Below are 26,542 nucleotides of genomic sequence, written 5' to 3'. Positions count from 1 at the left end.
CACATACTAATCACTACTAGGGAGCTTTAGAAACGACAACGGCGACGGCAACGAGAACGTCACAAATTTGCATATTTAGTAGGCAAAACAATAGCTTTGCACGCTCTGCACGTGCGTTTTTCACTTTGGTCCATTTCTTTGCCGTCGTCAGCAAAACAACAACGTGAAATAGACAAATTTGAGGTTTTATGGAGGATGTCAGCACTTGAGGTTAAATTTTCATTTTTCTCCCCTAAATTAAGCGCCGCTCATAACGGGTTCATTCCTGACGTACTGCTACACCTTTGTCATACTAAAAAGCTTGGAATAGTCTCGAAGTGATCGCAATAACGCGAATTTATGTTTTAAGATGACGTTCTCGTTCCTGTTCCCGCCGTCGTTGCTAAAGCTACCCCACTGACAAATTGCAGTGGACACCCACGGATAACGTGCTCTTATCACAAAATTGCCAATATTGCAAGACCGCAACACGAGGTTGTGCCATACAAGAAGAGTGAAAGAGAAGGGAATTAAAACATGAATTAGTTTCCACCGAAGCGATTAATAGCACGTTAAAACAAGAGAGCAATTTAAATGTCAAAATTAAATCTTTATTGTTAGAATTTTCGTTCAATCATGACACACACACTTTGCTAAAGTAACTGCTGCAGAAGGAACAAGTCTTATGAATTGAATAAACTAGAAAAGTGAATCACTCTTATGTACATCACTAAAGTTAACTTGATTGAAGTCCAGTCAAATAAATTACACGAATAGATAGGATTCTTTTAATTTAATGACTTCCTTTCATAAATTGAATCGTGAAAAAAAAGCCTAATATTTTGCCGGATCACACCACGATTCACGAAATCTCCTCAAAACGAAAGCCAACTAAATCACCATTTAAACTGATGCAAAAAAATCTCTAAGATTAATGCAGTGGCAAATACACCACAACTTCCAATCAATGTAAAATTGAAATGCCCTTTCAGCAATGACCGTTTCAAAGTTTTGTCTCCCTGAATAAAAATGCAGCATGTTCCATATTTTTACGTAGCTTGCATAGCAACCCTACCGCCGAATTAGAATAGAGGTAACTTATTCTAAAGCAACCACATTCCTTGTAACAGAGAGCTAGAGACGATTCTGTTCCACAGGAAAAACCATTTGTAAGTGAAACGACAGGCTAAAATTCAGAATACAAAAATATGAATCTCCCAAAAAACAAACACACAATTTGCCAAAGGTCTTCCTGTTTCGGAAATTTATTTTCTTTTTTTCAAAAAAAAAAAAAAATTAATGAAAGCCTAACGCCATGCCACAACAGTTTTAGCAAAATCTATCCCTTTTGAATTTTTGGCCACAAGTGTTTTTGCTCTGATTAACTTGAAATTGGATAACTACGCTCCTTAAATCACCACCATAGAATACCATTGTATTGTTTTACCTAGAATGGTAGCAATGGTTAATAATGTGTGCTGTAAATGTCTGGTGCTATGCAAGTATTCAGCATTGCTGAAAGGGTTAAAAATACAAAAACATAATACCATAACCACCGAGAAGAAAAAACCTGGATCATTTCAGGAATACTATTATATATTACATCAATAATATTAAATCTCACTGTTGATAATTCTTCCATTTTCAAACATACAGAAATATATTAAAGATCATCTGATACAAAACTCATATTTTTGATAGACACACGAAACTGTAATACTCAGTCCACCGACAATTAGTAAGTGAACTTGTCAGAACACAAAATGAAAGGCAACTTTTCTCCTTGAGCATTTGCTTAATATAGCCTGGTAATTAGCTCTCAGCAGAATTAGAGTTACCCATTGTCAGTCTAGTGAGAAAGAAAAGTTAAATGTTAGTACAATGATTTCACAATTTACAGTAATTATTAAATTAAGGGTTATTTTTTGTCCAGAACACGTGCAACAGTTTAAATAAATTATTAATGGACAGTGTTTCAGTGAATGATTAACTTATTGACTCCTGGGGGTTCCCCATTGACAAGTAAAATCATTTAGTGTTAGACAGTCTGGCCCGTTTTAGCCAGTTTAGGGGTCAAAGGGTTAATTAATTAAATTAATTAATTAATTAATCTCAAAAGTGATGACAGTGTTTTTCTTAATGAAGATAAATGAATGTATCTTTGAAGTGCAGGTTATAGACAAATGCGAGAAGTGATCTACACACAAGAATCGTTGCTTGTTTAAAGACACCTGAAAAATTCAGGTGGCTCCAACAGGATTTGAACCCATGACCTCTGCAATAACAGTGCAATAAGCACTTAGGCATCTCATCTAAGTTAAGCCCTAGAGTGAAATGTTTCTCCATTTCAAGACAATTATGTCAATGAAAATGAAAAGTGGATCCAACTCTTTTTTATTGTATTTATTTCTAAACTTCGGTACTTCGGGCAGGGTATAACCACAGAGCACAGAGCGCCACCACAGGGACCCAAACAAAATACAAAAATACAGCAGTTTTTGACACTAACTTTCTCACTTATTTTCCCGTTGGGAAACCAGTTTTGTTTTTTTTGGTTGCCTATGGTTTTTTTTTTTTGGTTGCCCATTAAAACTAAAAGGAGGCTTGTAAAAATGTCAATTTTGTGTAAACTGTGTGCAAAATGGGTTTGAGAGACCAGCCCGACTCCTGCTGTGTGTCCATGGTGTTCTAGTAGCCTAAACAGTTTTGCTTTGACAAGCATATCTTTAAGCGATTTTCCTTTTCTACAAGAGATCAATGAAGATGCCTTAAATACTGTATCTCTCTGAAATTAGGCTGGTTTTGAATTAAATGCCCTTTGTCCAATAGTAAGTTCTTTAAGCCTTTCAAAGTTGTCGAACACTGATATAAACTGAATTGTTGTCATCAAATGTTTAAAAAATGTCCTGTCACCACATTTCAGATCCACATTTCAGAGTTTTTGTGACACCATCGAGCAAATTAATAAAAAACATCAGACTCTAAATAAATTACCATTATTATTCCATGTGAATAATATCATAATCCAAAACTATTCACACTAAGTTATGTTTCTTTTTACAAAATTTTTAAACCTTACTTCCATTAAATTTTTTACTCAATTGCTTAGCAATGGTGTCAAAAAGATTCAGAAAAGTTAAAAAATACAGTTACCCAACACTACGTTTTGCAATATCACTTGCATTTCCTTTAAAAATGGGACAAAAGTTGGTACAATGTGTAGAAAGGCTTCTTTAAAAGGTTTCTTTTAAAAGAGAGCATACAGTTCTTAATTTATTATTATTATGGCATACCTTATCTCTGATATGGATGTTCTCTCATCGGTCTCCTGGGTTTAACTGCACCTATGACAGTCAAAGATGGTCCTAAATAAAATATTTCCAATTGGATTGGTGATTACTTTTCAATCAGTGACAGAAAAAAAGGGGCAGTGCTACGGTGTTTTGGCATTTTATTTAAAAAGACTACCAAGGTATGTTACCACTCTAACATTGTTCATGGAATACATTGTATATACGGTACCTGGACTATGAAGTTCAAATTTTCAATCAACAGGGCATGAAAGACCAATTATAATGTTCAGTCAGTTTAATAACAGTACATTTTCCATTGCTGTGCCCAACATACAAAGCACATGGATTGCAAGGAAAAAACTTTTGAGCTCTTTTTTCCAATTCCCTGACATTGAAAAATTTTCGGCTTTTCCTGACTTTTCAAGGTGAGTGGGAACCCTCCCTTTATACTGCCACCAATAATGTTTGCAGCAACAGTTTGCAAACCAAATTAGTGGATCAAAATCAGCCAATCACTTGACTGAATGTGACCCATTAACCCACTCTGCTACAGTAACTGATGGCAGTGCAAAAGGAAACAGCTAATGGAAATCTGAACTTTACAGTCCACCCGTTAACGAAAGGCACAATAATTCAAAGAAATGCCTGGTATCATCAGCATCCAGTTGTATTGAGGTTCTCTATTTAAATGACGTCTGTTGTCAAGGAATTTAAGTGTGGAAATGGAATGTTGAAACACTAAATGATTAAGAAATGTCTAACTCAAGGAAATTACTGTGTACCACACCTTTAGAGAGATCCTCACCAAGTTGTTGTTTCAACACTCTTCTCAAACAAAATTGTACATTTAGGTCATCCTAACTTTATTTCAAAAGTTCTTCGGTTCACCTACACGTAACACATGTAAAGCTGTAGTTGGTGGGCATGTGTTGTTGTGGTTTGTATTTTATTCATTAAATGTTGTTTTCATAATCTAAATAGTTAACAAAAACCTACATGTACTGCTAGAAAACACTTACTTATCTCCTCATAAAGTTAATCACTGTTTACCATTGTCTCATCACAGCCAAGCTGCTGCATTCTATTGTGATCCAACTGCTTACAAAATTTGTTTGGTCTTTAACACAGTACCAGTCAACAAGTTTCAACAATGTCAGAAAGAGGTTCTTTCAGAGCTTAGTATTGGATATGCTGTTAACATTAAACATGGTAACTATGTGTATGCCACTGGTAAACAGATCTATTTCAGTTGACAAAAGATGTATGCAATGTTGGTGACTGCAGCAGAAACAGCCTCTTCCAGCAAAAACCAAACCAACAAGAATATATTATTTACCATCATTTTGAAATAATAATGGTTTCTTTGAGAAGAAAAAAAGGGTATCAATGATTTTCTTCTGTACAAATTTACAACATAATATTCTTGTCACTTGATATTCATGTACTGCATTATTAGATCCCAAAAAGAAATTGACCCACGAAGTTTACTAGGCTAAATGGAAAGCACATTAAGTAAACTCTTCAATTGATGAAGTAATTCCCCTCACCGAGGATTGAAGGTTCCATAGCATAATCAAGTATAGCAGCTCCAGCTCTTGTGGCATAAGGTGAAAATTCAAGCCCAGTGAAGCCAGCTGGATATCCACTAGGTACTATTGATAACAAGAGAATTTTGCTGTTACTGAAGAACTGTGTTGTTCTTTCTTGCCCAAAAATAATCACCTTAAGCAAGTGCATATAATATTTGTTTCGGCGATGGACAATCAAGAAAGACCTTGAAAAGGTTAGGAGAACAATTATTTCAAGTTTTGGCACCTATTGCAAATTGCATTAATTAACCCTTTGATGCCCAAACTGGCCTAAAACGGCCAGACTCTTACTTTGTCTTACGCCAAACAATTTTACCCGTTAATGGGGAACCCCTGGGAGTCAATGGGTTAATGTCACAATAGCATAATTTTTATCAGTAATATATTAGCAAATTTATCCATTTGTTGAAATAACTGTACATACAAGCATTCCAAGTGCAGGTCATACATGTAGACAAAAGGGACAAAATAATGATCCTCGCACTTTACATGTACATGTATCTGGACAATGTAAGCACTTGAAAATGTTAGATGGATCTACTTGTTGTAGATAAACTTGAAGTGTCGTAACAATAGCCCCTTTGCATACATGTAAATGGCACCTAAATTTGAATAACAATACTTTGTACATCCTTAGTTTTGTACCTATGTTTCTAAAGAAAGGATTTTTGACATGAATGTGAGGCTTAGGATGTACATTTTCATTTATGCAAAGGGTCTCTACAATCAAGGTGTCTAAAGGTGTATAACATGTCAGACCATAATCTCAAATAGATCACACAGCCTAAGATTTTGATCAGTTACTAATTTTCAAAAGTGCACATTAAATGGCTTTTAAAATATGTACACATGTACCTACCTGGTGCCCTTGCTCCAAATGGGTATCCAGCAAGTGCAGGCGAAATTGGCATACCAAGGAGACCATTGTGCAGAACAGCTGCATTTCCTGTCATGAAAAAATTAAAAAAGGCAGATGCAATTTTCTTTTATTTCTGATCTCTTTTGAGAGACATCCAATTACAATTTTTTTGTCAAGTAATGTAAGATTGAAACAAAAATTATCATCCTAAAAATTATCATTATAACAACAAAGAATTACCCGGTCCTGCTTTTGATCTGCATAATGAGTAATTTACATGTACCCCCCAGCTCACAAGAAATCACAATGTACACCTGTATGCACAAAATGAAGCCGACAGCAACTAGCAAATGGTGCTTCTTGCTTTTAACTTGATTTAACTGTCTTTCAGTGGAACTGACGACAATGGCTGCGGGACATTTAATTTTAGTTGGTGGCTTTTTGTCCTTTGACATCAGCAAATACATGTAAAGAAGAGTGAATGGGTCAAAGGGGACAGTTCTTGAGTGGTCCTACAGTAAGATTAATGTTGTTAACTCATTCACATTAAAAGTACCCACAATTATTGGCAAGTAAAATCGTCTGGCGTTAGTGAGAGTAAAATCTGTAATTGTTATTCTCAGATGGGGAAGGGTTAAGTGATAATTCCCTTAATTAAACACCCAAAGACGGGCATTCCCTATCAGGGTTCTTAGTACAGTGCTTTCTTTCTGGATAGAAACAAAAACAGTGAATACAATCTTGCAAGGCTTCAGGAAATTCTGAACGTCATGTCCAAGGAAAATAAACTACTGACAATAATTATGTAGTTGCAGATATGGTTACATGTAAGTAAGAACTCAACAGCGGTGCTTGACAACAAGATACAAGATTGGAAAATTCATTGCTATGCCACTTTTGCTGGACTGTTCAACAGGTCAGACTACAAAACTCTGGATTATCAGCATCACTTGTGGCAAGGAGTTTGTGCAAGTTAATTTTGATTTTTTTACTTTAAAAATATAATAAAAATAACTGTCCTAACCTCCTTGTTCTCTCAAGGTGCCATTCATCAGTGCCAAGTCTTTCAACTGCTTCTTTTTAAGCTCATCTTCACCCTCATCCTATAAATAAAGACAAAAGGCTTACATGTGCGATGCAGTTCTTCACTTTGCGACCAAATCAATGTCATTGTCATCACACTGATTGGCCTGCAAGCAATGTTCTCCAACTCTCCACCCAACTAAACTCAGAATGGCCAATGTCAAAATTTTAGGGAAATTAATCAACATACCATAGTTAGCAAGTATTGTTTAATCACTCCAGGGATGTAGATAGAAACCGGCAGCCGGAAATAATTGCCACCTATTCCGAATAAATTTCCAGGTGATCAAGTAATTTGAGTTTTTGGGATTCGTCATCTATTTTATAATTTGAGAAAAAAGAAATGACTGGCTGTAGAACTGTCCCAAAGGTTGATTCATAACAAGACTACATAAAATGTGACCCAAGACCTCGTGTGTTTGGTAAAAAGCTCATTGGCCCGCGGTATTTCTACTTTGTGTCTGGAAATAATGTAAACCCACAGTTTGTGTATTTCAACCGTGTCGTATAAGCTGAAATGTCGGCAAAAAAGGAGAAAAGTGATTCTGAGGTACTCTGTATAAAGAAATTCTTCAACTCTGCTGAAGGTACTTTATCAAACTCTGGCGGGCCTAGCGAAAATTCAAAGAAAGTGCTATTACAAAGACAGAATCGGCATGAGACACCGAGAGCACCTCTTTCAAACAGTGACATTTTTTAATTAAAAAGGCAACAAGAAATTGTCTGAAAACATGGCTTTGAATTTACCTCCTAAAATCAAGGAAAACACATTTATGAGAGTCTTACTTTCCTAAATTTTTCCTAAATTTTTTTAAATTTTCTCCGCCTGTTAAGTGCACATTACCATCTTTACAAAATTTTAGCTACATCCCTGCACTCACTAAAAGACCCATTCACCCCTAAACCAGGTATAATTAGTATTTTATTGTCTAATGCCAGATGATTTTACTCGTCAATGGGGAACCCCCGGAAGTCAATGGGTCAAAACTCCACCTTACCACAGGCTGAAGAAGGTCTTTCACTTTTTCCATTGCTTTAGCAAGTCGCACCTGAGCTCTGTCCTCAGTATCCTCTACAGATATTAGTACATGGAGATCCTCCTCTAGATGTTCATAATTGGGTTGGCCTCGCTTTTCTTCTTCCTGCAAAACCAATTAACAAATTCATATTTTAGAGAATTTGTAAAATTCTTTAAAAAAAACTTGTATCCACAAAGGCAATGGATATCTGGATTGCAATCCTTCAGAAATGAAGACAAGCACACTGAATTTAGCAGCTCAAATTTTTTTGCAAGAAAAGTCTTACCCACAATTTTAGCACTTTAATATAATGAACATTGTTTCTATCAACTTTGACATGTGATTGATTTTTTCTTGCATTTGCTGACAGGAATTTCTTCATTCAACACAGTTTTTCCGTAGATTTTTGCATTACAACCAGAAGATAAGCCGCACCCCAATTTCTAGCACAATTTCTGGAAAAACGGTGCGGCTTATCTGCGGGTGTTTATGGTATTTAATTCCACCTGAAGGAGACCTTCATATGCGCAAAAAAAGGTTAGTAAAGTGCAAAGGTTTCAATAGAAGGCGTCTTCCAGCGAAAGACTGCCGTGTACTTTGGGCCATCAAACCTGTGGTGATGGGCAAACAGCATGCCTGGAATGGCTGAAAGCTGTAGACGCAAACCAGGTTGTTCTTTGCTTGACCAAAATGCAACAGCGAGCCCTGAGAAACCTAGCCGTCCTTTTAGGATAACTCTCCTTGGCTCAAAAACAAGAGGATAGAGCATATAATTAGGCTCATTTCTTGACATATCTGCCTAAATATAGTCTGCTTCATGCACCTGCACCAGCTTACCACAGCTGCCAGGGCTCCCCTTTTGTGGTCAAAACAGGAAAATGAAATTTAAACAAATGGTTCAACAACACCAGAACCGACAGACCACAAAGAAGTACAGCACTTGTTGCTCAACAACTGGCGCATCAGAGTCAACATTTCAGCACTCCGCGAAACAAGATTCCTGACAAAGGCCAACTCACTGAAACTGGAGGTGCCTATGTTGCCGGTAAAATCCGTTCTCAGGTGAAATCCATCTTTAGCTATGTTAAATTGGTGATCCTCATTTTACCTAAGTAGCATACGCACTCAGATGAATTAAAGAGCCGTTTTTAGAAGCCTAAATTAAGCCTCGAGAAAAATTAGGGTCAGGTTTGGATTTGTTTTGGTTATTATACATAGATATCAATTGACTTATTATACAAAAGTAAATAATAAAAAGAACTGTGTTGGGTTGAGCATGTTTGTCATTGTAGTTCACTGGTGAAGACACAGGACTACAGATCTGGAGGGTGCGAGTTCGAGTACCGGTAAGTGATTAGTACAGTCTGTTTCCTTACTAAGTATGTTGTGATGTTGAGCCCAAAGAGGTAAGTGTAAGAATACAGAAACTGCCGGATAAGATGATACGAAACAGTAAGAAGATATGTTGAGATGCATAAGGCAAGGAGACTTTGAGGGAAGGTATAGTGTTTTCAATCCTTTTGGGGGGTGGGGGAGTAGTGCATATGTGACCCTTCACGCGAAAAGGGGGCTTATGAAAATTTCACGATCATGCCGATTTCACGGCAGACAACCGTGAAATTATATAAAGCAAGCTGAAATACCGTGAAATTCCTTTAAAATAGCGTGAACTCGGCGTGAAAATTTATCATACCACCGTGAACTAGTTCACGCTGGGCAGTGAAAAAATTCACGCCGTGAAATAATTCACGCCGTGGAAAAAAAAGTCTTCCTCAAAATTAATTAATTTCGTTATCAATACGTTGGGTTTGGATTTCTGGCAGATTTCCAGTGTCAAAGAAACATTGACGTGAACCCTTTGATGATCATTAATTTTTGTCTACTGTAAAGTTGACTTACATGTAACTCAACTGAAGAAACAACATACACGCCGGCGACTGGATTTTGCGAGCATGTGAGTGCTGAGCATTTACCGGCAAGGACGAGCAGTGATCCAAACCTCTTTCCGAGATCACCAAGCATAAATGAATTATGAGCATTAATCTTTGGGGCAACTTGGAAAATATCACAGCAACTCGCTTAATAGTATGTTTTTATTTAAGTGCGCCAAAGGGGGCGACTAACTGCTCAAAATACACTTAAGTCCAAACATAGTACGAGTAATTTTTCCTAGAATCCGAGGCAGCGAGCAGCGCGTAAATTTTTACGAGAAAATCGAACAACATTATTCCCCAAAAAGGACTGTTCAGTTTGCAAAATCTCAGCGGATAAATCCCTTTTTTAACCTACGTGACAGCATTTTTGGCCGCAGACCCTGATCAGGGGATGTCAATTTCATTGCGTATTTTTGACCAAACGTTGATTATGCAGAATTGAGGAGAATCCCTCGTATGGTGTCAAGTGCGCTTTTGGATGCTTCCCTCTCCTTCTACACTGATTTTTTTCAGTGTATTTGATTGTTTATGCTATTGGAGAAACTGTAATAAATAAACTGTTTTGCTCGCTAGCGTAATTCGTGTCAGTATCGTCATGAAACATTTTCATCCAAATTATAGATTGTCGTGCCATCAACAAAGCAAAATAATCGTACCAACTTCAATTTCGCCGAAATTAACGAAACGGCGCCCCATACAAACTTAAAACTTTTCACACAAGAGAAGATTTAAATACCATTATTCCATTTCCGAAGCAAAACATTGTTTTTCCTTGTTTACCGCAATTTTAATTCCAAAACCAGACCACGAAATTTTCCTGTTATTCTGGCGTAGCAACATAATTTCACGGCGTGAACATGAGTGAGTCCACGACGTGACTTCATTATTTTCACGGTCTTCAATTTCACGCCGTGAACTTTTTCACTCAGCATAGTGAAAAGAATTGGAGCAATAGTGAACACGCCGTGAAATTTCAATTTCACGGCGTGAAATATTAAATTCACGGGCCGTGACCGTGAAATTTATTTCACGGTTCACTATGAAATCCATAAGCCCCCTTTTCGCGTGAAAGGTCACATATTCAACCTGGGTAAAAACGGATTCAACCTGAGAACGAATTTTACCGACAACACCTACACCTTCTTTTGGAGTGGTCGCAGCAGGGGTGAGAGATGTGAGGCTGGTGTTGGCTTTCCCACCAGGATGCAGCTTGTGAAGACGCTTGCAAGCATCCCTGAGGGTCTAAATGATCATTTGATGAAAATGCGGCTCCTGCTAGGCAAGGACAAGTTCGCCACCCTGAATTCAGTAACTATGCCCCAACCATGACCAACCAAGAAGAAACCAAGGGCAAGTTCTACAAAGAGCTGGATGCACTCATTGCCTTTGTTCCAAAGACCGAGATGCTCATCACCCTTGGTGCCTTCAAAGCCCACATCAGTACCAACCATCAAGCCTGGGACAGAGTGCTAGGGATGACAGGAGTCGCAGAGTGCAACAGCAATGGGATTCTTCTGCTCAGGATGTGCTCCACCCATAACCTGGCCGTCAGCAAAAACCTGTTCTGCCACCTACCGTACATGTACATGGACAAGACCTCATACATGCATCCCAGCTCAAAGCACTGGCATCTCATTGATTATGTCATCACCAGGGAAAAGAATAAGCAAGACACATGACTGACCAAAGTGTGTGGACCAGAGTGCTGGACATACCACAGGGACAGAGGTTCATAAAGAGGCCCAACATCCAAAACGTCAAATGCCTGAGACCTCAGAGGATTTCAAACCAAAATTGCTGCTAATTTCTCTGAAACTGAGAATGGCCCATCATGCCAAGTCCAAGGAGGCCACTTTCACCAACCTCTGCAGGACAATGCAGACCAAGCTACAGGGCATGCCAGATGCCTGGCTTAGTGCCAAGGTTGATGAGATACAGGAATATGCTGTCATGCATGACACCAAGAGATTTTACAACATGCTCAAAGATGTCTGAGGACCTCAGACCACTGGCACCTTGCAAATCGGACAGTGCATCACTCATCAAAGACAGAAAACAAATTCTTGATAGAAGGGCACAACACTTCAATAAAATTTTCAACCATCTACAATTGTTGCCACAATCAACAAGGAAGTCGCTGCCCGCTTGCCCCACCTCCCTATCAACCAGGATATGGATACCCCACCCAAATCAGAGGAGCAGCAGAGAAGTCAAATGTCCACAAGAAAAGCACCTGGACAGGATGCTACTCCAGATGAGATCTACAAGTCAGGAGGCCCTGCTCTGCTTGATTGGCTCACCTGCCAATTCCAGACCATTTGAGAAAAAGAGCAACTCACAGGAATTCAGTGATGCCACCATTATGTGCATCTACAAGAGAAAAGCCAATCTTGTCACAAACATCAGGGAATCTCCCTACTGTCAATTGCAGGCAAGATCCTGGCATGTATGCCGCTGATATGAAACACCTCATGGGTCACCTAGAAACAGGCCTCCTTCCCAAAAGTCAGTGTGCTTTCCGCAGTGGTCGGGGGACAACCAACATGATATTTACTGCCAGGCACCAAGCCCTCTTCATCATCAAGGGACTCTGAAAGATGATGTAAAAGTAAGGCTGCCTCAGAAAATACATCACCATCGTACAGAGGACCATCTGACACCTTCCCAGTGACCAACAGAGTGAAGCAAGGATGTTGTCCTTGCTCCCATGCTCTTCAGTATGATGCGTTCCACCATGCTGACAGATGTCTTCAGAGACAGCAACTCAGGCATCCCCATTAAGTACAGAATGGACCACTTCCAAAGCAGACGTCTGCAAAACCTCCTCTACATTTGCTGGCAGGACAAGATCCCTTAACATGGTGGTTCTGGAGAGAGCAGGCATTCCCAGCATCATCACCACTATGCGCAAGGCTCAGGTCCACTGGGCAGGTCATGTGGTCCACAGGTCCGACAGTCACATCCCAAAGCAACTCCTCTGTGGAGAACTGCAGGAAGGCAAATGCCCAGTTGGATAGCCATGAAAACAGTACAAAGAGAGTCTGAAGAACACCCTCAAGGATTTCTCAACCCCTCCGAAAAGCTTCTAACAGACCAGCTTGATGCACACTAAACTACAAAGGACCAACAACATCAGAGCAGAACAGAGCAAAAGAGCTGAAGCAAAAAGAGTACAAAGCAAGGACAGAGCTATTAGCAACCTTAATACCCCACCCTCCCTTATGTGTCTGCAATGTGGGCGAGGCTTCTTCACACAGATTGGCCTCATCAGCCATCTCCATTCACATAACCCAAGATTAACAAGTAAAGAAAAGAAATGTCACAGTCATCATTGATTCCAATGGACAATTAAGAGGACAACGAAATTGTTACCAATATTTCAAACAAACTGCGTCAAATATCCTAAAAAAGCTGGCAAGCCATTTGCAAATACCACAATACTTTTTTCATCTTGCAATATAAAACACATAGTAACACAATGTGACTTAAATTTGATCAAGTAACAACATTTTACAACACTCCTTTGGACTAAAGGCAGTATATTGTGCCATCCAAATCACTGCCTCCATGCTCGCACAGGAAGTCACTTACTAGCCTATCAATTTTATTAAAACATCGCAACCTAACTTACCACTTTCTTGTCTTTCATAGAACCTTTCCCTCGTACTAGAAGTTTGCAGCCAGTGGTAGTCTCTACTTCACGTAATGTCATGCCCCGAGGACCAATCACTCGGCCAACAAAATTAAACTGGAAGATAATAAAGTACTTGATGATACCAACACAACATCAAATTAAAAACATTCCCTTAATTTAAGTACCAGTATGTGTCGGCTACATAGAGCTTCTGGACCATTCCAAACTTAAGGAATATTGCAATAATTATTATTTTGATGTGCCAAAATAAAATCACCCAACAGGCACTTAAGTTTTTTAAAGTTTTGACTTGAGACCTTAAAAGGCCCCTAACCCCAAAATATTTTTTTCCCTTAAGTGAATCTTCGCACCTGTTCGAAACACATTGCGCCCATTTTTTCCTTTTTCTAACAAATCCTGCCATTTTATAGACTTCAACAGTTGCGAAAATCCACGCATGTTTTGTTCATGACTGAGTCAGAAGGGGAGTGGGTCTATTCCTGATTTGACGTCACAATCTACTTTGCATGCATGTTTACAAAGAGTTAATGCAATGTAAATCAGTATGTGACGTCAAATCAGGAATAGACCCACTCCCCTTCTAACTCCGTCGTGAACAAATGATGCTTGGAGTTTCGCAACTTCCGAAGCCTATAAAATGGCAGGATTTGTTAGAAAAATGAAAAAATGCCCGCAATCCGTTTCAAACAGGTGCAAAGATTCATTTAAGGGAAAAAAATATTTTGGGGTTAGGGGCACTTTAACCTTGCTACATGTACGGGACTTGATGACATATCCTTTCAATATGCATATTCTCAGTAGTCCTACAAGAATGCAGCTTGAAACAGAAAAATCGAGACTCGAAATAATAATCGTTCTCTGATCACAGCTAACAATATCCTTCGATGACAAAGTTGTTGCCTTTCTGTAATCATGGAAAAAAAAATTTCCCATTCCTGAAGAGCGCCATGTTTTTTTTCTGCTGTTTTATGGCCGTCACAGCTCACTTGCTCAATAATTTTTTAATTCTGTGAGAGCTAAATTGAATTTGTCTAAATTGAACTTGGCATCTAAATCAGAGCTCTAATATTGACGTTTCACAGATGAAGATAATAGGAATTAAAATTCGTCTCAATTAAATTCGATGTATAAACTAGGCCTAAGTGATTGATAGGTGATTTTTTGCCTAATCTTATAATAGACCATATTTGTATTCTCGGTATTGGACTGGAACTAGCTTGCAATGGAGGCTAATGCGGGGGAATATATTAGAAAGTATTTGCATTTGAATAGATTCCCCCGCATTACCTTCCATTGCAAGCTAGTTCCAGTCCAATACCGAGAATACGAATATGGTCTATTCCCCACAGGAACCATCCCCTTCTCCCCAAAATGAACCCCCACAATTATAGTTATATTAATAATTACAACAAAGAATACAGCAAATTTAGGCGGTATAAGTTTTTATAATCAAGGTAATAATTTGCACAATAGATTGGTCACAACCTTTCAGTCACTAATTTAAAGCTTTAACACACAAGCCACAACCCACATTAAAGTCCCTATGACACTAATAATAACTTTTCCCCCATTTTTTACCCTTTCGTTTAAATGTCTATAGTGTCCCCCATATTGTATCCACGCCTTTTAGCGGTCGTTTAATTCATACACAAAACATTTTGGTCTAGCTAGTTGGGCCCTGGTAACTAATGACATCAAAGTATTAACTTGATTGCATCTCTTCAGAAAGAAATGTGCAAAAGTGTAAGAATAGAAGTCTTGCTGAAAATCTAGAGCTTTTTGTTAGGTCTTTATAGAAATGTCGGACGATAGTTGCCCTTCTTGACTTCTTCGAAGTCATTAGTTACAACTGGATCACCCAAAATTAAAGGCCTGCTAAAACGTGTGGATACACTATGAGGGAAAATTTTCTGAAGTACTACACTCCAGACACTATAAATATTTAAACAAAAATGTAAAAAACGGTGAAAAAAAATGAGTCACAGGGAGTTAAAAGCTTGGCTGGCTTGGCTTTTCCATGCTCAGTTTTGTTAGTGGCACATCATATGCTTCACGAAGACCATTGTACCTTGGGGTATTCTTTAACTGGAGCAAACACTTTTTCAGATAACTTTATTCTTGGCCCTACTTGTGGTGGAAGCTGCAGTTCTGTGATGCTGCTATCTGTGTCATTGTTCACCATGCCATGGAACAACTCATTTCTAACTCTGTTGATTTCTGAAGAAAGAAAAATGCGTAGATTTTCACTCAATAATTATTATACACTTAAGAAGTAAACGAGGAAAGGTTTATCAGCTCTCTGGAAAGTAACTTGGGCAACATGAATGTGTGCTTTCTTGAGACTTCCAAATTTGAAGAGCAGAGGCCAACCTCTGAAAAACGTCCATGGAAACTTTTGGATTTTTCTGTCTCTTAACCCATTGACCACTAAGAGTGAGATTTAACACTGTTTAATGCCAGACGATTTTATTCAATAGGTTAAGCAGTCAAAAACTATATGTCCCCTCCATTAAACCATTTGGGAGCTTTGGCAAAGACCACAGGAATGGCAACGAGAACGTCATCATTCTCATTATTTTTTGTAATCACTTCACGACGATTCCAAGTTTTTTATGTGAGAAAGGTATGGCAGTCCGTTAGGAAGGAAACTGTTATGAGCAACGCCTTATTTACGGGAGAAAATGACAATTTATCTTTCAGTGCTGACGTCCTTCATAAAACCTCAAATGTGGTAGCTTCACGTTGTTTTACTGATGACAGCAAAGAAATGGACAAAAATGAAGAGTTTTTATGCACATGCAAAGCTATTGTTTTTGGCCACTAAATATTCAAATTTGAGATGTTCTTGTTCACTTCGCCGTTGCTAAAGCTCCCTATTGACTCCTGAGAGTAAGACTTTACAAATTTTACTAAAACCATGAGTTTGCTCATTAACTGGGGGTGTGTCCAAGGCCCCCTGAGGAGTTAATGGGTCAAATTCCCTTTCCTGAAGCATCTCCCATGATTCTGGATGAATGTTCGCAAGTGATATCAATTTCATTCACCCCTTTGACTCCTGAACAGTCACTTGTAGACTTTACTATACACCCTTTTAATAAGTCTAATATATGCCGTTTTCCGCTAATGACGTCGAACTCTTGCTTTCAAGCTCGCGTCACTACAGACAGCCGTTGAGAATTTAAACGCGTTATAAGACTTTGTATGGGAAATAAAATACAGTCGATTATGAAGCCTAAAAAATGCTCAATTTAACGTTCATTCAATAAAATGAATCAAAATGACTCACCTCTGGTGTATTCTTGTGCCTTTTGGAGCTTATTTTACAGTTTCGGGAAGTCCACGTTTTCAATGTTCTAAGACGAAGTCAAGGCTGCACACTAAGATTTCGACCCGTTGTCAGCTCAGAGGCGGTTTGCGACTCGAAAATCCATCCCAGCCAAGATTTTTTTCACGCAAAACTAAAGCCACATCATTTGCGAACCCCCGTGAATGTTTTCGTCGTCAAAAATCCCCACGCACTTGGCTGGAAATGAGCATTTTCTGCTCGATTTCCACGATAGCTGATGAATTTAACAACAACTGATCACCGGCCAGGACACGGAGCTTGGGTCCGAGGTCAAATTAACTCCACCTGATGAGGGTACAGTCATTTCATGTACAACACTTACCCCATCCCCACAGAGGCTCACTCGTAACCATGGAGCTGGTGTTCGAGAAGCCGCTGTGGGGATGGGGTAAGTGTTGTACATGAATGACTGTACCTCATCGGGTGGAGTTAATTTGACCTCGGACCCAAGCTCCGTGTCCTGTGCGGTGATCAGTTGCTGTTAAATTCATCAGCTATCGTGGAATCTGAAGCAGAAAATGCTCATTTCCAGCCAAGTGCGTGGGGATTTTTGACGACGAAACATTCACGGAGGTTCGCAAATGATGTGGCTTTAGCTTTGCGTGAAAAAATCGCGGCTGGGATGGATTTTCGAGTCGCAAACCGCCTCTGAGCTGACAACGGTCGAAATCTTAGTGTGCAGCCTTGACTTCGTCTTAGAACATTGAAAAACACGGACTTCCCGAAACTGTAAAATAAGCTCCAAAAGGCACAAGAATACACCAGAGGTGAGTCATTTTGATTCATTTTATTGAATGAACGTTAAATGAGCATTTTTTAGGCTTCATAATCGACTGTATTTTATTTCCCATACAAAGTCTTATAACGCGTTTAAATTCTCAACGGCTGTCTGTAGTGAGTTTAAGATTCAAGATGTGGTAGAGAATTCTCTGAGATGACTCATCGAAGCATCTTTAGCAGTCACAGGTGGTTATCAGTCACACGCGCCCCTAAATGACATTTTTCATATTTCGAAAGTAAATTTAGGTGGACGTCAATCAAATGTTTCCATGACAATAGTCCTGTTTCTCTTGGCGGCAGTTGATTGACGTCCACCAAAATTTTACTATCGAAGATAAAAAAATGCTGTTGAGGGGCACGCATGACTAATAACTACTGTAAAATGAAAGAGAAACGAAGATGAGATGTGAAAACATCTTTCCAATATGACTGATCTTTCGTGCAGTGGTGCACGCAACGTCACTTAGTCACGTGTGTGCCCTTTGGTAGTTCAAATGAAGTATCTTGATACTCCGAAAATACTCTGTTAAAATTATAACTTTTTTATGTATGCATAAGATTCTTTTGCCTCGTAGAAGTAGCCCAAGTAGGATTTGAACTCAGTATCTCCTCATTCAGAGGCAATGACCACTAAACCACAGCCTACTACGCAACAAACTGTGTGCGTGACTGGAAACGAGTTCTTGTTGAACGCAATGCAACATCCAGTCATCATATGACTTGGTAACACATCTTGCCATGATAATTTCTCCTGGTACAATGTATTAAGAAAAAGTATACCACCTTTGAACTAGTAAAGCATCCGTTTACAGGTTTTGATTGGAGTCAAGGTCTTTGACAACAATTTTAAATGAGAACAACTATTCTATGATCACACTTAACAATATGGTTGGGTCGTGGAATGTGGACTTTGGAATTGAACTGAATATTGACCAAGACAGTGCAAACAAAAATCCCAGAAATACTGTCAATTTTAAAGCGAAATTGGCTAAAATTCCTTCGAACAAAGTGCAGGCTACCTGTAGCCTCCTGTTTATTCAAAGTCTGTACTTCCAGAAGAACACAAGTTTCAAGGATGGCCTTGCCAAATGATTCCATAGCATGAGAATCAAATATTTTAAATATACCATTTGTTGTTACATAAATACTCACAGTAATGCACCCAATTGTCAAAATAAAAGAAAAATAATTCTCTCAAATCAAGTTTTGGAAAGCACTCATCAAAGACAGACAGGAAGCAAAATATATTGTACAACTTCCATGTACATTACCAGTATAACTTGGACTATATTGAATCTGAAAAGTTGTGTTGTATGCTTTGACTTGTGCAGCTAACTCTATTAACATCAAAATAATGCTTGTCTCTCAATAAAGCAGTGTAGAGTTCACTTCCTACATTCATAATAAATTATTTACCAAGTCTATTGGGGAAGTAAGAAATGTCCCTTCATAATTATACTTAAGGGCACATAGTGACACAGCAGCTCATTCACTACCAGCTTGATTCAAACACTAAAACATCAACTTGACAGTGAGGACGCATGTATTGTTTTTCTGGGATCATTGGGACGTGGACCAGGGTTTATCTAGGCTGCAAGGTTGAATTTACAATATGCCATGCAGTGGACTAGACTTTTAAAAACATTCTTTGATAAATCGTACAGCCTGGGTATTCATGATTTCTGTATCAAATTTAACTCTCATTTTGCATTTACCGGTTCATGCACGCTTTTGGAAAGCTGCAACATACCACGTACTTGGATTGAAAAAAGCATACCCCAGGAAGCTGCAATACTTGTGTCTTTGGAATTGAGTCTTTATTATTATTAATCACAGATAACAACTGTACAGCTTTTTAAACTACATCACAATTATTTTCTAAAGAACTGATCAGTCTCCACTTATGGAGACTGATCAATAGATCAACTCTTTCAATAGTTGTGTCCATTTAAGTTACATTTCAGTACATTTGAGTTTCAATCAGTTCGCAAAAAAACGACCAGTTTCGAAGCACACCCTCAACATCTTTTTGTGTGGGTCTACCAAGAAAAGTGTGTGCCTTTGTATGTGTTTTGAGTGCCCCAAGAGGAAAAGCAATTAAACATCAATCATCAGTAAAACCAAGCAATGCAGTCCACCAAAACAAAAAGCTCTCGATGACGTTATGCTTGGCCCATTGGACCATGTGGTTTGCTTTAACCGATGTAAACAGTGCTACCTGCCTTCTATATTGCGCATTGCCCGATCAAAACACTGCCACATGCTTTCTATTGTGCATTTTGGTGCACGGGAAAAAAAAGACTGACATCTAACATGTCTTAATTAACTAAATTAAACTCTATGATTTCTTGTGTACAATACCACCATGTTTGTCTTTTCACAGTACTCAAAGGAAAGAAATGTTAAAAATACTACTACTACTACTCATAATAATAATAATAATAATTTGATTTACACTCTTTCCAGGAGGCGTGCATTAACCCAGACATGGTAAATGACCAGCAAGGCACATAGTGACGAGTTGGAAATGATCCATAACTTCACATCAAACCAGCATAAATGGCAAAAAATTTTGAATGTTGGGAGACTTCAATATTTTCACTTCCTTCACTTACTTCATGGGTGTATTAACAACCAAGATGTAATGAGCCAATCACAACAACAAAATGCATTAACCTATGGCTGAAAAAATGTTTTTTTTGGATGTCAGACATATCATTAAAATCCATTCATCCTTTCCACAACAATGCAGCACCCACTGTGACAATCACAGGGTGTGCAATATCATAATCATGTGGGTCAAGGCCAATCCAAGTGCAATTTTGTACACAATATGATGAATTATGTTTGATACATGTACATGAATGAAATAAATAATACATAATTTCAAGAGGTAACATATATGTATACCCTCCACAAAAAAAAGATTAAAAGAACTTATAATCAAAGAGGGTGAATTTTTGCTGTCTAGAAGTCCATGTTTGGATGGACAATACAGGGGAATTGAATAAAAACCATGGAGTAGATTCAGGGTTTAGGCAAAGGGAATTTCAGAAAAAAATAACTGTTGAAGGTGCACCTGCAGGCCTTCTATGACGCCTTTGAAATTTAAGTACTCAAAAACCCAATTCCAGCATTATGAGGGATGACTGTAGGTTGTTCAACATCTGTAAAAACATCTTTGCATTTCAAACAAGACCTACCCTTTGAGCTTTCTCTAAACCATGACTATGCTTTAAGAAACAAATGATTGTCAGAAACCCTGACTTTATGATCTTTTTTATTTTCAGATCAGGAGGTTCAGCCAAAACATGTGGACCATCCATTGACCTGCCCCTACAACCCCATAAGAAGACAACTATCCACCTTAACAAGCAATAATCCTTCCCTCTCCTTGTGATCTTGTAAACCACGTCTATAAAAAAAAACTACCTTGTAGCTGCCTTAGTTTAAAGGCCATTTTATCCAATTAAGTCAAATCTTTGATTTATCAAGCAATTTGCAAACAGGCAATGATTTTTATGATTTATTTGTTTGGAAAATAGATCATCACATAAATGACGAAACACCTTCCAAAAGGATTAATGTTCAGGCACAAACAGAGAATTCTCCAACTTATGTCAACAAAAAATACACATGTAAATAAAGAATTATTGTGAGAAAAAATAATATAGTTTGGGTCTAAACTAAATGATGTTGATGATTTTTGACTTATGCGTTACATTAACTATTGTGAATTTTAATCAATATTTGAAATAATAATGTTTTGCAATCAACAAAATTATTTTGATTTATGCTACCGGCAATAAATTTGCAAGCTTTTTATCACACGTCAAACAATAAAACTTCATTTTCCTTGACTGGTCAAGAAATAACAAATACAGTGTACCTGTATGCGCCCTTTTATTTTTTACTATTCAAAAGACCTTTGAAAAGATCATGTGATGCTGACGTAACATTTCAATGGTTGTCAAACATTTAGGAAAATGTTGTTACCAAGCAACTCAAAAGATTGACTGCCATTATTCAGGTGAAAAGAAAGACCACTGAGAGTGGCTTGAAATTTAAACAATCTTGATGTTTCCATATTATGAAAATATGTCACTTTCACAATAACGAGTCAATCTCAGAGGAACTTACTTTCATAAAAAAAGCAGACCATGGGCAAAATTCAAAAATAGACTGACAAATGACAATATGGTGCCGGAAATGTAATTGCTATTCACAAACAAAAGAATATATCCTCCAAAGATGCAGAACAAAATTGTATTTACAATTCAACAAAATTAAAACTTATGTTTCGTTTGGGTAATGTGGACTGATAATTTAAATGCTAAAGAAATAAAAGATAGTAACGATCAGACAAAGTTCTGTCTGGATCGAAAACAGCATCAAGAAAAGAGAAAGTTGTGGAGCAAAATTAGTTTTGATAGAATCTGTTAATTCTTCATTTTAAAGAAACAAACTTGAGATCTTGGGCAAAAATCAGAAGGACGAAACTGATCAAGATAAAAAAAAAAATGTTTGACTCTAATCTTTGGAAATGTCTGTGGGTATAAAGTAAACGAGCATGCATGAAAGCTGACATTTGGTACGATTTCCAACGTGATAAGACCAGGTTGTAGAAAACTGATTTCCGTAAAAGGGTGTCAGGTGAGAATTAAAAGATTTATATCAATGTCCAAATTGTATCCTGATCGTGATTTCAGAGTAAACCAAAAACGCCATAAGCAACAAAACGCTTAAATAATAATTTCCCACGTCTTTATTAAATTGCGGAAAGCAACACAATTTTCTCCTGGTTGCGTATTTGGGTTTTCAAGATGCACTGTTTGGCTATAATTCGTTTCAGCGATCCGAATAAAAACACTTATAAAAAAAAGAATCTTGCTTCAATCCTCGGGATTAACATGCTCTTTACATTACAAACAACCCACATTCCATGGAATCAATGTGAATTCCACTTTGAACCAATTTGTAATGATCGCTTCCACATAATTGTCCTACCACTTTTTACAGCAGGAAAAGATCGCGTAGTACTTCTTTCAAATTTCCTTGCTCTATATGGATGTGCATGGCTGAATAGTTTCGCGGTCGATCGATCGCATCAATTTTTTCAATTATTTGACCCTGAGCCCACAAAAAACCGAATTCAAAGTGGATAAAATTACAAGCATTGTGATTCCCCTCAGGTAAGGACACGTTTTCACGAGCCGTCCAGCGTTTCATTCGCAAAACTACTCAAAAAAAGGCCTTTAACGAAAACAAATGCTCTTGTTTTGTTTACAATAGCGAATAAAAACACAACGTCGGGGCAACGATCGAAAAGCAGCGAAAATTAAATTCAAAACTATGTTTGGAAGAATGAGCTGTAAGCGAAGTGTAATGGGAGTAAAGGTAGATTTTTTTGGCAGAAGGGTTGTTCCTGTCTTGTGGGCTAATAGCAGTAACAAAAGGGCTACGTACAATTACAACTGAGAACAGTAACAACTGGGAAAAGCAATCAAAGCGCAATTTTGTCATGCATAACCTCTCTTGAAAAGAAGATCAAATATTCCAATTACCCGCGGAGTGGGAAGAAAATCGTGATCCTTAAAATAAATGCGGGGTTAATGAAACAGAAAATAAATGAAGACCACTCACTTAGACTGACATGACCCAGCAATTGGAATAAGTTTTCAGTTTCTTTTCCACCCACCAATATAGACATGCTTTGAGTTAGATGTCCCACAGTGAAATTTGTAGCGGATAACAAAGAGGGTGAACACGAGCGCTACATTTCATTTAGCGCAAATGCTCTTTTTGTAAAAACATGAAATTACTATTATTGATCAATATGCTATAAGGTCCAACCAACCTGAAGATGGTTTCTTGTACTCCCTGGTGTTTCACTGAGGCTAAACTAAAACAATCCCTGTTCGGTAAACAGTGGATACAATGTCCTGACGCGGGGCAAACAATTAGAAGCTTCGTTGGTCCACGTTTGCTCCGACGCGGTTGTCGTTCCGGGTTTTTTTTTCTGTGAAATTTTTAGTTTACTCGCATTAGAACGAAATGACCTTGGTGAAACAATTAGATATTACCTCGAAACGTTACTTTTCAATCTGTTTGAGATTATTTACGTTCATTTACCGATTATTTATGATAAACTGCCGTTAATATTATATTAAATTTGAAGTTAACTCGCAGCTACAAACAGGGTTTACCTTGATCCAGCAACCGTTCAGCGTGAAAGAAATATCTTGGGCATTTTCGACACTGTGGTTTTGTCGCTGAGTAGTTCGTTAAGGTATTCAGAAGAAGCGACAGAACAAGACATTGTTGCTGTTATGGGTTAGTAGAACGTAAAAAGAAAACACATAAAAAAGCAATAAGCGCTGCTATACGTTCTTTTTACGCCCGAACAGGTCTTGTGAACTTCGACATGTGCAACCAATGTGGCTCGGCAAGAGACTGGGAAGAGACTCGCCACTGCTGTCTTCGAAACAAAAGTATATTTGAGCCCGCGTTCGATTAGCGGTATTCATTCCAAATTCAAGATGGCGACCACTTCGAGCTCTGCAAACGATGAAGTTGACGATTTATTTTCACGTTTTATGACCGAGGTAAGAAGAAATGCACACCATAATACTTTACATTCAAAGCTTTCTTCCTTGGTGATAAAACTGTGAGTTTTATTTTTTATACAAATCCTTCCTGTAGCCCCAAATTAACGACAATGAACGTGATCAGCTTTGGCCTTTTTACAGTTTGAAAACCGAATCAGTTTTTTTTTCTGCTTTGCACGAATATACGAATTGTGACAAGTACAACATGAATATGGTGAGGATGTCACGGAGTGCAAATTGAGAAGGCCGATTTCGGTTTTGCTGAGTCTTCAGGACTCGCTTTATAAACATTCCTATCATGATGATGTCTCGATCACGCGTCCGGCACAACTGTATATTTATACCAATAATAGAGTTTGCCTCTCATGGAGATTGCAATGCAGATAGTTACTTACGAAGTTAGTTAAACACAGTGATAACCACATCCTGACAAAAAAAAATTGAAAATGCTTTGTTGTGTTTGAAAAGTGTGTACCATCCAATCGGCTCCTTAGTTGGAAGGTTACGTCACATTTATTTTTAGGTTGATTTGTAAACAAGAAACATTCGGCTATTGTGATCATCACTTAAATTCCTGTATTGAACAATGGCGATCAGCTGTATTCATGTGATCATCAGGTACATTCCACAAGACTATTGTCATCTGAAAATGTTAGCATTGTTTTTGATCAGCCTTTCCCATGGTCCAAGTACAATCTACAGCATTATTTTCACAGATACTCTATAAAAATGATTTGATTTAAGAGCCGATTTTTTTCAATGCCATCCCAATTCAAAACTGAGGCAAGATTGTTGCATTTTTTAGCCAGTCACACAAAGACTTGATAATTTTTTTATTATTTAATGTATGTCCTTTGTCATGCAAAGAAGCTTGTTCTCCTCAGTGGCATATTAATATTTATTGGCAGCTGTCTTATTTGTGTAACAAAGAGGTTTTTGCAATATTATAACCAAATCCTTATCTCATTGCCTTATTTTCCTCTTGTCCATCCCAAGGTCAAAGAAATTGAAAAAAGAGATTCAGTATTGACTGGCCCACAGCAAATAGAGAGACTAACAAGACCAGGATCCACATATTTTAATCTAAATCCTTATGAGGTTAGCATCTTACTACACAATTTTCTGTAATCCCAATCAGTCAGAGTACATTAAAATCTCTATAGCTTTTTTCACTTGAGCAAACTATTACTCTATATTCTTTGCTGGGCAAAAAACCTGAAAGTAATAATAACTTGTAACTTGTTCAAAATTTTACTTAATTTACTCAGACAAGTGAAATGTCATGTTTTTGTGAGATAAAGGCAACCCAAAAAAAATCATTCCAATTTTTATTTTTTATGCCTTTCAGCCTTTTAAAAATTGGAATTTTTACACAAAACCGTGCTAGTAAAGAGACTGGGGATAGCAGAACTGTGACATCAAAACAGAACAAAATTTTTCCAGGGCCCAAATTTTTCTTTTTTTTTTTAGATTGAGAAATTGCTGAAACAGCTTCTGAGATGGGTTGGTTTTGGTTGCAATAATGCTTAAGACAAAACAAATTTTTTATTTTCATATAATTTCTATGACTAAAAAATCCCTGCAGTTCTGTTTTGACATATCACTGGCCTGCTATTCCCAGTCTCTCAATTAGCACAGTTTTGTATCCTCCGAAAATTCTGATTTTTAAGAGGGCAAACGGCATAGAATAAAAATCGGTATGGAATTTTTTTCGGATGCTTTTATCTCAGAAAACCATGATGTTTCAATGATTAAGTAAAAAAAAAACTATGATTTAAAGTTTAATTAACCATTTCTCAGTGTACAAGTACCTGGGAGATGAAACTTGGTATGTAATGAGAATAAGAACCCTTTATAGACTGAAGTAGTCTCTTTCCTCTCCTATAACAACGTAATGCAAGCAGCACAAACCTTGAACTACAGTACACTATGAGAGATGAGAGCCAAACAAGCTTACCTTGTGTTAGCAGTACCACCTAAACATTAGATCTGAGGATGAAAGAAAGACTGCTTGCAGTCTACAATCCTTAAATCTTGTATTTTTCCTTAAATATAATGAATCTACAATGAAAAGAAGTTATCTTTGTGGAGCCAAATTACAATAAAAAGAAAATAAAATTTAATTTATGAATTTTGAAGATTGATTTTATTATGCAATCAAAGCTTGTTGCATAATATTTTTATTAAAAGCTGGTTGAATTTGAACTTTTTTTATTTGGAAGGAGTCTAACATGTTGTCAAAAAAGCCCTTTTTCAAGTTGTTTAAGTCCACCTTAACAAAAATGACCAAAGAACCGTGGAATGTATGTCACTTGTTAAAGTATAGTTGATGACATTCTGCAAGTGCTCTACTTGGAATAATCCCAGTTACCGTTGCTATTATTTTAGGTTTCTTCA

General features: G+C 37.7%; 2 protein-coding genes across 2 annotated transcripts in view; one reads left to right on the top strand and one right to left on the bottom strand.

Moving 5' to 3' along the window:
• Nucleotides 1–574: 574 nt before the first annotated feature.
• LOC137996910 (KH domain-containing RNA-binding protein QKI-like) lies at nucleotides 575–23,960 on the bottom strand. Its single transcript, XM_068842549.1, is given in 10 exon segments — nucleotides 575–1,828; nucleotides 3,273–3,323; nucleotides 4,820–4,924; nucleotides 5,721–5,807; nucleotides 6,745–6,823; nucleotides 7,802–7,945; nucleotides 13,388–13,504; nucleotides 15,480–15,628; nucleotides 23,744–23,768; nucleotides 23,770–23,960. Coding segments are annotated over 9 exon segments (843 nt in total). The 5' UTR covers nucleotides 23,857–23,960; the 3' UTR covers nucleotides 575–1,828; nucleotide 3,273.
• A 38-nt stretch (nucleotides 23,961–23,998) lies between these two features.
• LOC137996911 (dnaJ homolog subfamily C member 8-like) overlaps nucleotides 23,999–26,542 on the top strand; it is a 14,034-nt gene continuing 11,490 nt past the window's right edge. Inside the window, exons 1-3 of the mRNA XM_068842550.1 lie at nucleotides 23,999–24,142; nucleotides 25,142–25,246; nucleotides 26,538–26,542. The exon at nucleotides 26,538–26,542 is cut by the window's right edge and continues 49 nt beyond it. Coding sequence (XP_068698651.1) covers nucleotides 24,077–24,142; nucleotides 25,142–25,246; nucleotides 26,538–26,542 — 176 coding nt within the window. The 5' untranslated portion in view covers nucleotides 23,999–24,076. The remainder of the gene's footprint in view (nucleotides 24,143–25,141; nucleotides 25,247–26,537) is intronic.

This window comes from Montipora foliosa, chromosome 3, assembly GCF_036669935.1.
Source record: "Montipora foliosa isolate CH-2021 chromosome 3, ASM3666993v2, whole genome shotgun sequence".
Lineage (NCBI taxonomy): Eukaryota > Metazoa > Cnidaria > Anthozoa > Scleractinia > Acroporidae > Montipora > Montipora foliosa.
The sequence above is the reverse complement of the archived record's forward strand: the minus strand, read 5'-3'. Positions and strand labels throughout refer to the sequence as shown.